The sequence below is a fragment of the Miniopterus schreibersii genome (genome assembly GCF_964146895.1).
Source record: "Miniopterus schreibersii genome assembly, chromosome: 7".
NCBI lineage: Eukaryota > Metazoa > Chordata > Mammalia > Chiroptera > Miniopteridae > Miniopterus > Miniopterus schreibersii.
This window is the reverse complement of record NC_138108.1, coordinates 43875951-43893263: the sequence shown is the minus strand read 5'-3', so window position 1 is coordinate 43893263 and position 17313 is coordinate 43875951. Positions and strand designations below refer to the sequence as shown.

General features: G+C 37.2%; 1 protein-coding gene across 1 annotated transcript in view; it reads right to left on the bottom strand.

Moving 5' to 3' along the window:
- Positions 1-17313, bottom strand: part of LRP2 (LDL receptor related protein 2) — a gene marked incomplete at its 5' end in the record, with an annotated part of 182270 nt that overhangs the window by 137157 nt on the left and 27800 nt on the right. Inside the window, 3 exons of the mRNA XM_081141970.1 lie at positions 6233-6349; positions 8967-9089; positions 10935-11042. Of these exons, the coding sequence (XP_080998096.1) occupies positions 6233-6349; positions 8967-9089; positions 10935-11042 (348 nt within the window). The remainder of the gene's footprint in view (positions 1-6232; positions 6350-8966; positions 9090-10934; positions 11043-17313) is intronic.

Sequence of the window (17313 nt, the reverse complement as noted above, 5' to 3'; positions counted from 1 at the left end):
AGGGCACCAAATCCTATCTCAACTCTAAGAATGTTAAGAAGGTACATCTGTGATGTGATAGGTAAGATGGGGTTAGCCTCTGCGTCTGCTTTCTCACCTCAAGTAGAGACAGGATAGTAAGAGCAGGGCTCACTGGGCAGCTGACATGTGGAGCTGAGTCTGAAGAACAAATCATGTTTTTCACGAGCCGTCACAGCTCACAGAGTGACTTTAACCATCCTCTCTATTCCCCTCCAACTGTTCCCCTGGGTAGAGTTTCAGCAGTTAGATATATAAAGGAAAATGTTTAAATTCTAAAGAACAGAAAGTCAATAGAAATAAAACTTCAGGCACAAAGCAGCCCCAGTTGCAGGCAGACCAAATACTGCTGATTACCACCAAGAAAGCCTTCATTGTAACAGGGATTTTACCCTTTCTTTGGCATTCCTAAGTAACAAAAGAGAAGTGCTACAAACCAATGATAATTAGTAATAGTTTTACACCAAAATCATTCTAATATGGTAATTGATAAAAACAAAATAACCTGCTTACTTAACTGGGGGGGGAAAGTACTATTTTGGGCAACCAAAAGTGACCGAAATATATTAACTGAATGACCCATAATTGCTGCATTGTTCTGATGTTTATCTTAGATTCTGCCTGAGTGGTTTTCCTTAATGATAATCCCATTAGAAGTAAAATGGGCTGCAGTTTGAATCTCTCTTTAAAAAAATTTAATTGAGAATTTGGTACCATTTTACAGAAGGCCAGGTTGAAGAGTAAAATAACTTAGGGGGAAATGAGCTTTAACCTGGTCACAGATATAGATAGATAGATGAGAGAGAGAGAGAGAGAGAGAGAGAGAGAGAGAGAGAGAGATGATAGATAGGACATAGAGATACACACACACACACACACACACACATATATATATATACATAGAGAGAGCGAGATTCAGAAATAGTTCTCAGAGTCCAATAACCAAAAATACCTTATGCATAAAGGTACACAGCAGACAAAAAGACCAAACACAATGAGAAACTGTTATACTGCACCAAATTTATTTCAAGGATAATCTTTTTATTGGAAGCTTAATACCCTTGCCTTCCTCACCGTCTCACCAATTCTCTTACCTCCCCTGTCCCTGCCTCCCTGGGAGGATTCTGACACACCAGCCTTTGTTCTGTAAAAGGAATGCCTGGAATGGACACAAGGTGCTCTGTCTTGGAACTCTAGGTCTTGATCTTATAAGCTTAAAAGGGTGGGGACTATGACCTAGGGGTCTGATCTGACAGGCAAGACTATGAACTACAAAGGCAAGCTTCCTGATCCTTTTGAATATCTGGGAAAAAGAATTAGCCCTTCTTTGGAGCTTTTCTAATATCCATTACTATATTTAAGTGGTTTCTAGGTGCTTAATGTATTAAGACCCATTCCTATAGAAAACTTATTTCTGAGAAGTAGAAAAATAAAAGTCATATTCATAAGCTGATTCTAAGTTTGTCCTCAAGTGTTGATTCCTACACATCATGGCTGCAGAAACAAAAGAATAAAGTGTTATGCCTCACAAAAAGATTTCTAGCCAGGCTTCACTTAATTCTTGATCGTGTAGGAACATTCTAATTTCAAACTATTAATAAACATTTCCTATATATCTGGTGACATTTAAAATAGCTAAGTAGGCCTTGGCTGGGTAGCTCAGTTAGTTAGAGCGCAGTCCTGATATGCTAAGGTTGCAGGTTCGATCCCCGGTCAGGGCACATACAAGAATTAACCAATGAATGCATAAATAAGTGGAACGACAAAATCAGTGTTTCCCCCTTTCTTTCTCTCTCTTTCTCTCTCTCAAAAGCAATCAATAAATTAAAAATAGCTAAGTACCTCTATGACTAATGGATCTCAACAAAGATCATCAATTGCTGCTAACATCACATTATGGGCCTACTATTGGAAATATATGCCTTATAACACATTCATTATGTTGCACACACACACAAAATCCTTGTATCATCTGTTTAAGCCTCTACACTAGTGTTAGTCTTACAAGAGCATAAGGAAAAGAAGAACATTTTGCTCTTAGAGGACATTTGACATTGTCTGGAGACATTTTTGGTTGTTGGAGGTAATGTTGGCTTCCAATGGACAGAAGCCAGAGATACTGTTAGACTTTCTACAATGCACAAGACAGCTCCCCACAATAAAGAATTTTCTGGCCCCACATGTCATTAGGACCAAGGTTGAGCACCATTGCTCCAGATCTAGTTACCAATTTCCAAAAAATACAAGGGACAGAGGAACAGGTTAAATGACACCAGGGGATACAATGAGCAGAACCCAGACTGTGGGAAACTCCAGCACAACTGACTTGGTTTTATAAACAAATAAACTGCAAGGGGTGAAAAACAGAAATAGAAGGTAAACCTACAAATCTCAAGACAGCAACTAACCCCAACAGATAGATTTTGTTTGGATTCTGATTTAAATAATCACACTATAAAAAATAATAACAAGATAATTGAGAAAGGTTTTAGACTGACTGGATATCTGATTATTTTAAAGAGCAGATGTTAACTTTTAGGTGAGATGGTGACATTGTGGCTATGTTTTAGTCCTTGTATTTTGGAGATAAATGCTGTGTCGCAGTAAAGGGGGAAAGAACAAAGAGCTACAGGGAGACAAAATCAGCTGTGAGTTGATAATTAACACAGTAATGAGGCGTACAAAAAGGTTCATTATACAATTCTGCTTTTGAATGTTTAAAATCTTTCATAAGCTTTAAACAACAATTTTTTTAAATAATAAACTAGCTAAGTAACCTTCAGGCAAACATAGTTTGTAAACTCCCGTTACTGAAGAAAAGTATTCTGAGAGCACAGGCACAGGGTTTAGACTAATGTTAAAATCTCACCTCCTCTCCCCTCGCTTCTTGACAGTCTTTGCGATCTCTGTAAAGTGGAGATGGTCACACCTACCTTGTAGAACTGGTCTAAAAATTGTGTAAGATAGTGATCGGCGCTTGGTGGATGGCAGTTCCCTTTCCCACTTCACACAAGAGCTCCCAACAAAGAGGGGAAACACGTGAGAGAATCCTGCCCCTATCTGGCAGCTTCTAAAGACCTTGGTCCAGGCCATTATTTCCTTCCTGTGCGAATCTGACTGTGGCCAGGAGATCAAAGTACTAACCGGGAAGTAAGAAGATTCTTTTCTTAATCTCCTCTGATTTGTTAGATTTTTTTTTTCACGCTCTTTCATAACTAACACATACAGATAAATAAAATAAGTAGCGAGAAATAGGAAAGAGGGCCTCATTGTAAAACCCCCACACATGTGTGATATTCATTTTAGGGCCACGAACCCTGGTGGGTTCATGACTTGTATAATTCCAGAAACAATGAGCTATAAATCTGGTTCTCTTTCCTTAACAAATCCTCCTTTCACCAGTTACTTGTACTTAAAAAAAAAAAATACAAACAAAAACTTGATTAAAAACTCCTGCCCAGATATTTTAGAAAACTTGCTTCCTTTCCTTCATTCCTTTCTGCTTGCATGCTTGTACCCTGCCAGCTTTTTGCCGGAAGGTTCATTGGCAAAGCCATCAGGCAGTTGTACTGGTGACTTTAGACTTGGCTGTAGGAGGTTCACATGGAATAAGTCCAAACGGTCTGTTTCGACTGCCTTTTATTTTCCCTGAAGTAGCATTTCCTTCAGGCCCGTTGCATTTGCAATAAAGCATCATTTTTGTCCACTTATAAATAAGGAATAAAGACACGGCCCAGGCTGGTGGCACAGGCCTCTGGTTCTCACTTAAACTTGCACAAGGCAGAACTTTCTCCTTCTGTAAATAAGGTCCTTCGCGAGGAATAATAGCCAGACTTGGACCCAGAAGGCAGGTTGAGCACTAGCTCTGCCACACAGCATGCAACCTTGAACAGGACACTCCACACTTAGCAGTTTTAGTTTCTCTACTCACAAGAGAGTATGATAATACCTGCCCTGTTGTCTTCATTGAGAAGCCTAATAATAATAACTGCAACTATATAATGTTTTGAAGTTTACGAAGTACTGCAAAATATAATACAGTCATGTGCCGTGTAATGATGTTTTGGTCAACAATGGACCGCATGTAAGACAGTGGTCTCACAACATTATAATGAAGCTGAAAAATTCCTATGGCCTGGTGACATCACAGCCATCCTAAAGTTACAGTGCAACGAATTACTCACGTGTTTGTGGTGATGCTGGTGTAAAAAACCTACTACACTGCCAGTCATATAAAAGTACAGTATATACAATTATGAACAGTACATAATACTTGATAATGATAATAAATGACTGTTACTGGTTTATATATTTACTATACTATACTTTTTATCATTAGAGTTCACTCTTTGTACTTAAAAAAAAAATTTGCTGTAAAACAGTATGTCGTGTTATACCAGCAACCGCCTCACACATCTCGTGTCTCTTGATTGCATCATTTTCTCTTGCACTTGATTTAATCTTGTGCTGTTTGTGCAGCAACATGCTGTGCAGGCTTGTAGCCAACAGCAATAGGCTATACCACACAGCCTACATGTGCAGTAAGTTATCTCTCTAAATTGGTGTCAGTACATTCTATGATATTCTCACAATGAAATCGCCCAACAACACATTTCTCAGAACGTATTCATTAAGTGGCCCATGTTGTATATGATTTACCACTATTATTAATCAAAATATTTTCTTCACTTGCCTCAATAAAGGACCTATTGTTTGCTTAACAAAAAGTCCTTGACTCAAGGACTTGCTCTTTTGTGATATCCAGACACACCCTATCATCTCTAAAATTTCCAGTGCAGAGTCTAAATTCTCTGCAAAAGGCCTGAAGTGAAGCGAGGCCCAAACAAGAGGTAACATAATCTCTTTCAAAAGAAAACATTTAATTAGAAATTATACCCCAACAGAACTGTACCAGGAACTCAGCTAGGAAATGGAAATACAAAGACAAATAGCACAGACTCCTCTCACACAAAAATAACGTACAAGGAAGAAAGCATTGGAGGGAAAGTGCTGTTTTTTTAAAATATAGCGAGATATGATGTGTGGATGCAGCATGAATCTGGGCCTGTTTGGCCCCAGGCCACTCCTTTACACATATATAAGTATTTTTTCCATCAAAATTCTCAAGCAATGGAAGAGATGTCCCATGAGAATAGCCTAAGTTTAAATCTTTAGATGGAGACATGATAACTAAGAAGTCTACAGTCAAGGTTTCTAATGTACACAAAATCTGTCTACTGATTATTGGAATATTGACTATTAAAATAACTCTTTGAAGTTTGAAACATAAATTTAAGAGCAAAAGAAAGAAAGTACCTACCTAAGTAAGAAAAACATGGAAGCACGGAGTAAATTTCTAAATTGCAATGTACCAGAAGGAGAAATGTATAAAAAGTGTCAGGAGAAAATGTACAAAAAGAAAAGAAAGTCCTGGGTAAACCCATAAATGACAGACTTATCATTTATGAGAGGGCTTCTAAGAGAAACTGGCTTCTAGGAGAAACTGGTATGTCTGAGACTAAAGACTGAGTTTGATGAACCATAGGACTGACACAGTAGAATAATTCCTATATTCTTGTAGTCTAACAATTCTATATAAACCTCAAGAGAGACAGATTACTCTTTACTTATTTGTAAGTAGTACATTTTGCACCATGATTGTACTCTTTTATTTTGGTTATGATAACATTTAAACATTATACACAGAATACTATGATTTGTACACCTGATCTTATGGTGATCAGTTATGAACTGACATAGTACGCTGCCACTATAAGGAAAGCCAAATGTAACATTTTCCAAAAGCAATCTGGAAGAAAAAAAAATTGAGTCCATAAGAGCACAAAACAAATGACTAATGAGACATTTGACCTAGACATTTACCATAGTAATGTAATAAAAGCTAACAGTGACCAAACTGGACTTTGTACTCAATGACCTTTCAGGATTCTGTGTTAATGTTTAAAGGTTCTTAATTCAAAAACTACAGAAAATTGATGTGCTAAGTAAGGCAGGACACACTCAGAATGTCTTTTTAAAAATAGACGCCTATCAGAACATCACCTCTAATCCACAAAAGAATCTGCCACGAGATTTCAATAACAAGAGGCATATTGTAGGCATTTCTGTCCATCAACAAATCTAAAAAATTTATTAAAATGCCAAAGGGACAAATGTGAAACCAAATACAGTGCAAAGACTGAAAGGGACTCACGGCAGTCTTTCTCGTCAGTTCCATCTGAGCAGTCTCTGACGTGGTCGCACCTGTATTCGACTGGGATACATTCACCACTGGAGCATGTCATCTGATGGCTTGAGCATGTTGTCCCAGCTGTGAAGGGGGGAAAAATATTACTTTATAATTACTGCCAAACACAGACCAACCCACTGACACTTAGCAATATGAGTGAGGATATTTGAAAGCAAAGGCAAGTAGAGGGTGCATTGAACAGAAAATGTATAGGGTCACAAGGTAATGCACCCAGCTACCCCAAGGAAGAGAGCTTACAATGAAAGCAAAGGTATTATTATCAGGATACTATCAAAATGCCCATAGAATCATATCGACTCTCAAACATGTTATTGTAGATAATTATTCTATCAATGTGTTGAGAACACAATATAGAATTGAAAATCTGTGTGATAAAGAGAATAAATAAAATAAGAATTTTGCAATTACAGGTATTAATCAAAGATCAGTAAGGTCTTCCTCATTGAAATCCTGTTTAAACCAGAAGGAAATATGCCAAAGGGCTAACAGGGGTTATTTCGGAATGGTAGAAATATGGGTGACGTTATGAAGTTTTCTCTATTATATAAATTTTCTACATTGAACATGTGTTAGTTTTATAAACAAAAGAAAAAAAATTTAAGCTAGTTTCATTTTATCCTATGTTGATTAGGGTAGGTGAGAGCAGGATTCATTTTATCAAATTTGCCTTCAGATAAAACCAAGTAAATTGATGCCTCAAGTATCATGTGCAAGCTATTCTGTAAGTCTCATGAATTAGCATGAGATTTCCTACCGTTCCATCCTATGCCTGGTACTTTTCCTTCCTTTCTTTAGTACTTCTGAACTACCACCCCCATCTCCCTGTTTCTGGTCCCCTTTTGCCCCTCCATCTCAAATCCTGACACATAACTGCACCTGATCTGGATATGCCTCCGTTTAGCCTTGATTAGCTCCTGTCATGCCTTCCTCAGGACTGCCATTTGTCACCACCAACAACCTTCACAGCCTCACATAGTTCGCGGGTTTCCCCTTAACCACTCTGTCCCATGGATCAGCATTCCTTTGTGGCTGGCAGACACCATTACCAACACTGACGAGCCCTAAGAGGCTGTTTAATTATACAGTCTTCCTTTTAGATTTAAACCAAAGTCGAACTCTTGGGTATTTTGAGAATTTCCATTCTCTTCCTCAAAAGCCCCCTGGCATGTAGTGGCCTGACTGAAAAGAGTTTACATTCAGTTCTGGACTCAAAAGTCCTGGGCTAACTTCCAATCTATTAAACGCATCCAGGACCTACTGAAGGCCGTGGAATCTCCACTGCTAGTCATCTAACGACTAAACAAGTTCCCACGTGAAGTAGCCATCAAAACCATCTGTTTCTTCTTTGATACTTGAGGACAACGACTGTGAAAATGTCAATAGGATCTTAGCTGACATATTAAAACTGGCACAGAGAGATGATAGATGTTCATGATTTGTGAGATGTGCATTAATGAAGCAGCACATAGTGGGGCTGAAAGGTGAATGCCACACAGAGATCAGAACTGGACTCTTCCAGAGGACAGTTGGGGTCAAGAGCCTGAGGTGGGGGAAAATGTTAAGGTTTTCTCTTCAAGGTGTTGAAAGTTGAATTGGGGCTTGCCACTTTCATGGAATCACAGAAAACCTATAGGCTAAAGACGACAAGACCAAAAACGGGGAGAAACTTGGATAATGTTTTTGAGCTGAGAATTAATCAACCCTGGAACAACCCAACATTTAGGCTTTTTATTATGTGAGATAGTACTTTCTCTTTTTGCTTAACTTTTTTGAGCTATGTTTCTCACTTTGCAGCCAAAAACATCCTCATTGATATAAGAGTGATTTTAAACTGTACAAATATCCTTAAGAAAGCAAAAAATGATACACACGATAGACATATTTCTCACATGTTGTCATCTCACCCAAATGATTCTCAAGTTTCATTAAAACTAACCCATGGACACAGACAATAGTGTGGTGAAGGCCTGGGGCAGGGGTGAGTGCAGGGTAGAAGGGGTCAATGGGGGGAAACGGGGACATCTGTAATACTTTCAACAATAAAGATAAATTTTTTTTTAAAAACTCCCTTTTCCAGTTTGACCCCCCAAATTAGAATTTAACAAGTCCTTCCAGGTTACTGCCCTGAACCCTTTCAATGTCCAGGAATGCAGCAGTTGCTAATAATTACTATTATTTTCTTTGTCACTGTAGCTCAGCCTATGGTAGCTTTGGCAGCAGTCACTGTAACAACCACTAATAATGCCTCCAACAGACCCACCTATTTGTTCCACTCAATTGAAATTGAGAGTTCAGTGCTAGGGCAGAGGAGGGGGGAAGGTTTGAAAGCAGAATGTGCTGCAGGATCAAAAGGACCCATCCAAATGCCAACCACACAAATGAATAACTCACCTATAGATACCCATAAATGTTTCGTTTCTTTCTTGAGTGTAACATAATCCAAATTAAAGACTGGGAACCTGTGTAGCCATCTCCAAATCACAGGGGTATATTGATAATTTTTCAGCACATTCACACTTTCCATAGCATCCAACCTGAGCGAGAATGCTGGCATAGGTTCCATTGTTGTGTAAGGTTCAACTCAGCATTTACAAAGAATCATCCCATTGGGTTTTGTATTTGTAACAAGTTTTAGGGGTCCCAAGGACCAAAACAAGATTCCTCTACAAACACTTACGGCAATGCTGATGTTCATCTGAGCCATCCTCACAGTCCTGCTCATGGTCACACACCCAGGAGTTAGGGATGCATTGCTCTTTATTGTGACACTGGAAATAGCCCGGCCGGCAGGAAGCGGGAGCTAAAACAAACCAGAAAAATGACTCATTCTGTCAAACAACCACCCTATTATACCAACAAGCAATGCCCATTTCAAGAGAATGTATGTAAATTCCTGTTCAACGTACTCGATGGCAAATAGTAAACAACCTCATACTAGAGTGTGTGGACTCCAACCAGAGCTCACTGCCAAATAATCTCAGCAATAGCATCACAGCAAACTGATGAGCCAAAGCAATATAAAAATACAGGCAATAAAACAAACACACACACGCAAAGGTATGACAAAAAAAATATTAAACTAAAATTTTAATTTAAGTAAAAGTTAACCTGAGTTATTATCAAATTTTTTGAAATATTTTTTTATAATAACTATTAGTAACGCATCATGATGAATTGGAAAAACCTATGAGATCTGGAAAAAAAGAGACAGAGTTAAGTAATTATTTCCACAATTTACTTGCTTTAGGATCTTTGACAGGTTCTCTGAGCCTCAATGTATGCACCTAAAATAGAGGCTATAGTTATCTCATGGTTTGCTACTAAAAAATAAGTTAAATATGTGAAAGTTAAGTATGTGAAAGTGCCATGCAATGTTAGTTGCTATCACTATTGTTTTTGGTATTGTTATTATCATTGTTATAGACACTAAAATATAATAACAACCTCCGAAGAGTTGTTGGTATATCTGTTCATTTATCCCTTTATCCCAGAATACACTGCTTTTATCTTTTTGCTCTTAGGGTTTAATGTAAAATGAACTCAGTAAGCCCAGAGGAGGCAAACAGATATCACATGATCATGTCTCTACAAACAGAACTACTCCCTTGCTCAAAGTGTGGTTCACACATGAGCAGTGTCAGCATAACCTGGGAGTTTTTAGATATACAGAATCTCAGATCCCACCTTAAACATACGGAATCCAAATCTGTACTTTAACAAGTTCCCCAGGTGATCCATCTGTGCATTAAAGTTTGAGAAGCACTGTATAGGATCTACTCCCCACCCTTCCTCTCATTTTCAAATGCATTGTCATCCAAACATTACGCCAAAGTTTGACTATTCTGTTGTGCCATAGTATACCCAACAAGTCAAATCAAAATTATTTTTCACCTGCTTTCCTGGTTTTTGGATGATAAACTTTGGCTGCTCACTTATCAGAATAAATGAAATTGCAGGAGTGTGATTGATCACCTATGGCAAGCTGGGAAAGCAATGGATGTAAGGGTTGCATTGGTGCATCAACTGGGGGGTCTTTAATAAATGACTTAACTTCTGTCAGTCTCAGTTTCCTAATCTGAAACCTACGTCAGAATATTGTTGTGAGAACTATAATGAAGAAATAGATGTGAAAGTGGTTTTATAATTAGTTAATTTTGGGTTTTACAATATTATCATGTTTTTAAATAAAAATTTTTAAAACATAATCACACTAACAGTCCTGTGACCTCTTTATGGTCATTCCCACAAGTTACACTACATCCTTTATATTAAAACAGACTTCTAGAGCTACAAATGACAGTTCAGATAGCATTGTTTTGTGCCTGTTCTTATTGGTGCACAAAATTTCCAGAGTGCATAACCTGAAATAGTCACTTAGTGGCTTCAGAAAACCACTCCCAAATTTGTTTCCATATCAAGGTCACGTGATAAAAGAGTAAACTAGAAGCTGATGTGAATTGAATCCTTTCCCCAAAGGGGAGTGAAACTATTATTAATACCATCAGTTCTCTATTCACAGGTCTCAGTAGACTTGCACCAGGTCCTGAATCTATCACTAAAGACACAACCTTTTTGTTACAACTGAAATCACCGTGAAGCACATATGTGGCTCAAAGCAGAGCTGAGCCTGGTCACCCCCACTTACGGCAGCCAATCTCATCAGAGTCATCGAAACAGTCCTTGGTCCCGTCACACCTCCAGGAGGCAGGAATGCAGCGGCCGTCCGCACAGCGAAAACTCTCACCGTCACAGTCTGCAATCCCACAAACGACAGGAAACCAATTTAAAAACAAAATATGCCACGCAGGTATTTCACAGAAGAAATATAGATTTTTAATAACAATGAAAAAATTGTCACTGATTAGTAATCAAAGGAATACATGCTATCTTATAAAATTAGGAAAACGTTTTTAGAATGATTATATTCTGTTTCGGTGTCTGCAGGAAGGTGGTTTTTATACACAGCTGATGACTAGAGTGTATCTTGATGTAACCAATCTGAAAAACAATTTGACAACATGTATCTTGCTTTTTTAAAGTGCTTATTCTGTAACTTAGAACTTTTACTTCTAGGTAGCTTTTCTAAGGAACTAGAGAATTTTATCTCTTTATTATTTATAATAAAGGAAATTGAAAACCTCCAATTAGATGTCCAATGATAGGAAAATAATTAAGTTTTCTTATATCTACATATTGATATATTAGGAACTCATTTAAATGGTTATGAAAGACTATTAAATGACTAGGAGAAATATTTATAATATAATGTAACAAAGAAAAGGAGGCAAAATTTTGCCTATAACAGAGTCACATATGGAGTGAGGGAGGAAGCATAAAACAGGACCAGTGTTAGCAGTAGTTATCTCTGATTGATAACATCATGAGTAACTTTTCATTTGCTTGGCTGTGCTTATTTCAGTTCCCACCCTATATTTTTCTTAAAGTGCCCTACTACTATATCACATAGAGCAATTTATGGTCCCTCATTTTTAGATTCAGATCAATCTTGTAGCTTTTTGCTTTTTAATGAATTTGTAGATTCCAGGTCTGTAAGCTCATCTCTGCAAACAAATTTTTTTTTTTTTAAACCAAAAGAGCAAAAATTTTCCTGCAGCCAACCAGAGTGCACAAACTTGCCACAATCGTTGCCACATTTCCAAGTGGCAGTGATTATTCCATGGTGATACCAGAGAGTATAACTTAAATTCATTTCATTTAACCAATATATCCTGCAATTTTCCTGGGTCTCCCCAGGGGACTAATTTGGCAGTTGGAAATCCTCTGAGTTTCCCCAAATATCTGACCAGTAATCTCTTCATGCATTGTGTGCCAAGCAGAAATTTTTTTAAAGAGAGCTGCCAACACCAGGCCAGCTTGGAGAAGACTCAAAATTATTCTTTTACAAACCCAAGGTGGGAGAGAAGTAATTTGGGGTTTGGAAGAATAACTGTATTTTCCCCATGTACTTAAGCAATCATGCTAAATTACCCATTTCAATTTTTGGCTAGTTAACCCCAAATTAGGTAAATACACAGATCAATTACCTACTCTTAAAATAAATAAACAATGTGCTATCCTGACTTGTCTAAATGCAGGCATATCAACAGCATGACATAAACATAGTTAAGTGATCTATTCCTAGGGGATATAGGCTACTTTGTTCATGGAATGTTCAAATCTGATTGTCTGTTAGTGACATCCTGATTTATAATGTATGCTGCAAATGGTCAGAAACTTCCCTTGGCTAACTGGTGGTACCGAGTGGTACAGGAATACGTACACCCGAATACCTTCTATAGACTAATGCGTGATGGTGGTTGGTGGTGCAGGTCTGGGGTTGGTGGTGCAGGTCTCTTATCAACTACCTTTAAAACACAACAACCTCCCTTGCAAAAATGCCCCTAAGGAATGTACAAATTCACTCTGGAATCCCAGAACTTCTCACTGGATTTTATTCTACAAAGCAATATTTCCATGGGAGATTAGGGGCTTTGGAGGTTTAGCTATTAACACAACATATATTAAATCACTTTTATCAATTAGGTCTATTGTTAGTAATCCAACATATTACATTTGAAAGTTCAGTACATTTGTCTACCGCAGTCTCTAATAACTTCTGGTTGAAAAATTGTAACAACCTAAAGGTCAGTCCACTTACAAAGAACTTAATATTGATATGAGAAAAGGAGAAGCATAAACTTAGAAACTAAGTATACAGAAGAAAATTCAGAGCAATATATTGCCTGTCTTGAAAACATATATTTAGAGCTATTTCTTCTTTTTCCCCAAACAAATTCAAGTCTATTTTTAGAAATGTTAAGTATGCTTGAATAATCAGATAGCTTCTGCTATGTGAAAAAGCATCCCAAGGATTTAATGCCTTAAAACAGCAAACACTGCTTTAGCTCCTGATTCTGCTACTTAGCAGTGGTATTTCTTAAGCAACTTTTATTGCAAGTCAAATTTTGAGGTTTGCTAATTTTGCTAAAATACAAAATTAAACACATCATGGAAAAAGACACAAAAATAGACACAAAAAACTTATTTTTTTAAAGCACTTCAAAGCCAGTTATTTAAAATCAATTACACAAAATGTATATTTTATGTAACAGGCAATATTTGCAATTAAATAACTCTTTATAATTAGTGGCTTTTACACTTCATCTCCAAATAGTTATCTAAAGTAATATATCAAACCAAATTCACTCAATTTATCAAAATATCCATGATAACTCATTTGTCAAATTCACTTTTTTCAATATTAACTTCCATGCCTGTTATAACTCCCAAATGACTATTGTTTAGAAATATCTATCCAGAAAAAACAAACTAATACTCTATCATTGCTGGGTGGCCTCTTAGCAATCAACCAAAATGCCCCACTAGTGTCAGAAGCCTCTCATTCATTCTATTATAAAGGGAATATGTGCTGTTTAAAAAACAAACAGATGGAAACACAGAAAACAGTATGGTGATTACCAAAGGGAAAGGAGGATGGGGGAGGTAGAAGAGAGTAAAGGGGGAATAAATGGTGACAGAAGGAGGCTTAACTTTGGATGGTGAACACACAATACAATATACAGATAATGTGTTATAGAATTGTATGCCTGAAACCTATGATTTTATTAACAAATGTCTCCCCAATAAATTCAATAAATTTTTTTTTAAACTGCTAGTGAATAGATCTAGATCTGGTCTGATAACAATTGCAGGTAGTTCTGATTTTAGATATGCACTTTATTTCCTGAGTGTTTTTAAAATATTTCCTGAGTGTATTTAAACTTTTTTTAAAATATATCTTTATTGATTTCAGAGAGAGGAAAAGAGAGGGAGAGAGAGAGAGAGAGAAACATCAATGATGAGAAAGTCATTGATCGGCTGCCTCCTGCAGGCCCCCCACTGGAGATCGAGCCCGCAACCTGGGAATCGAACCCCGATCACCTGGATCCTAGGTCAATGCTCAACCGCTGAGCCACGCCCAGCCAGGCCTGAATGTTTTATTTTAAATAAGTAGCCTTTACTTACAACCCCTTGAAAAGTTACTAGACATTATCTATGCTTTATTGTTCAATAACTTGAAGTCTAAAAAACAATAGAAGTAGGGGTGGATTTCATACACTAGAGCCAAACATAGAGTTTATGGGAGAGAAAAAATCTAAATAGAGCAAAATTTATTCAACAAGTGGTCTCTAAACATCCATATTCAACCAATCCAGTTTTAACCAAAAAATAGTTTTACAAACAATAAACTTTAATATATGTTTCCTTTAATAAAAACCAAGGAAGAAAACATAATGCATGCTGAAATAAAAAATTTTTTTAAAAACTTTTAGAACTAGGCAGCTATTGACTGGAACCATTAGAACCATATGGACAACCCTACCACCCCAGCACTAGCTTTCTCAGGAATAAAAATAGATGGTGCACACATGAGGAAAAAATGCACATGTGGTACTTAAATGGCATGCACTGTTCTAAGCCCTTTGCCAACTCTAAGTCATTTAATCCTCATAGCATCCCTATGAGACAGATATCATTATTATGAGCATTTTACAAATAAAGAAATTGAGGCATAGAGCAGTTCAGTAACTTGCCCAAGATCAAATAGAAAATATGTGCAAAGCAAAGATTTGGACCTGACAGTTCTGGTTCCAGCATCTGTGCTAGATTGACCACCACTCTATGTTCCCTTTCACACACACACACACACACACACACACACACATCTATCAAACTCAAGAATAAATGAAAAACTTATTAAACTGATGAACAGAATAGATTCAATGACATGGAAGCATAGATCAGACTCACAAATGTCAGAGGGATGGAGGAGAGCAGGTGGGTGGAGGGGGAGAGAGTAACCAAAGAATTTATATGCATATATGCACAAACCCAAGGACACGGACAATGGGGGAGAGGGACTGGGGCGGGGGGGGGGGTGGGACAGGGCGGAAAGGGTCATTGGGGAGAAAAAGGGACATCTGTAATATTTTAAACAAAACTAAAAAAAAAAAAAAAGAATAAATGTAAAAATTTGACTTTTTTCCAAAGTTGCTATCAACATTAATTGAATTCATTAATTGGGCTGGTGTGGAATCCATACCTTATGCTCATATAATTCAATTGGATACTAATAGTCTACTTGGCAGCAAACATTGCATGTAAAAACTCATGGGCTTAGGAGAATCTGCAACAATCAAAAGCAATGCAGGAAAATACAAAATTTTAAATAAAACAAGTTTCACTCTCTTCAAAAAAATATAGTAGATGTAAGGATAAACTTATTTTCTGAAACTTGTAGAACCCCAAGCTGGAGGGGGGAAAAAGCAAAAGTAATCCTTTCTACATAAATAGCCATCTCACAGACTTTCTGGTCTAAGCGGTGGACTAAGAATGTGTTAAGATAAGATATTAGAGTAGCTGGTAGCGCCTAGAAGAGGGAATAGGTCTTTGTTTTTTCAGGATGGAGAACAGCACTGGACTGAAGATACCACTTCTGTATCTTTTACAGCTTCTAGCTCTGGGGACACATGAAACAGTCGACACATATTCATCAGGTAATAAAGATTCCTCTTTGTAAAATTCAGTCTTTTGGGATGATTACATATCAGAGCTATAGAAAGCCAGCAGGGCAAATAATGAGATTTTAAATTTGAATTTACTATTTTAAATCTACACCAAACAAATGAAATCTGGAATAATTTAATTAGAGGAATATCCAGAAATTTTTTAAAAAGAGAGAAAAATATTGAGACATACAGATAAGTCTCATTTTTTCACCCTTTCCTTGTAAGCTTCTTTTCTGGCTCGTGCATTCTCTTGTTAGAAGAGAAAGGCAAGTTGCAGTCAAGAGAACATTGTCGAAAGTTAACAGAATAAGGTCATTTCCATGGCAAATCCTATTTTCCCAGTAGATCCTCTTAACATGTGCTGGTCCTTCCAGACACTTGGTCTACCTGAGGAGGTGCATGTGCTCTTTTTAAAAACATGTAAAACTACATGACATTTTAATAGGTCTACTTTATTGAACTCAAAGAGACAAATAAATTTAAGAGGCAATTCCTTAATTCATCCATAATTTTACTTCACTTTTTCTGTACTTTATTTGTATTCCCTTGATATCGGTAGACATCTGAAGTTTAGAAGCTGGGTGATGGTTCAGTCATCCTCACACCTATGCACACTAGCAGGGCCAGTTCTCTTTTGAATATTTAGTTGCTTGCTTATTTCCAAAACTTTATACTGCAGCCAAGGGAAACAAATATTGTGGAAGACCCTGTCTGCCTAATGTCAACCAGTGGAACCGTCAAGAACTCAATTGATGGAACTGAAACAAGACATGCTCAGCAAACCAACCTACCGCTTTCCTTCTGTGCAGTATTTTTGCTGCCTGGTTTTATAATAGAGCACCAAATAGATGGCCAGAATTCTTTTTTTTTTTTTTTTACCCAGTTTACAAACCATTGATTGAATTGACTGCTTTTTCCAAATTATAGCTTCAGAGCCCTGATATTTTGGTAGAGCAAAACAATAGTAAGAGGACATTTCAAGAAGTCAAAGACTTTGAAGCAAAACCCACGAAGCCAGCTGATGAGTGATCATGGACACACATCATTTAAGTGCAATTAAAAATTGAAGAGACAAAAGAATCTGATGTCAGATTCACTAACGCCACACCAAAATCCATATCTGCTATGAGCAAACGTTATGTTCTAAGGTTTGTGGAAGAAATAAAGAAAGCTAAGATATGGTCCTTTTTCATAGAGTTTACAAATCTTATCTATAAATTATAAATTAAACAGCCAGGCAACAAAAATAGCTGCGATTTATTGAGCACTTGCTATGTGTCAGGCTTTATACATATCCACTGGACCCTCTTAGGAATGTTATGAAGTGGCACTTATTTAATAAAAGGGAAAATTGATCCTCGGGGACATTAAAATTCCCCCAGGGTCACAGAGATAGAAAATATCAGAGTCTGGTTCAGATCCAGGACTCTTTGTGATTCAAAAGTCTATGTTTTT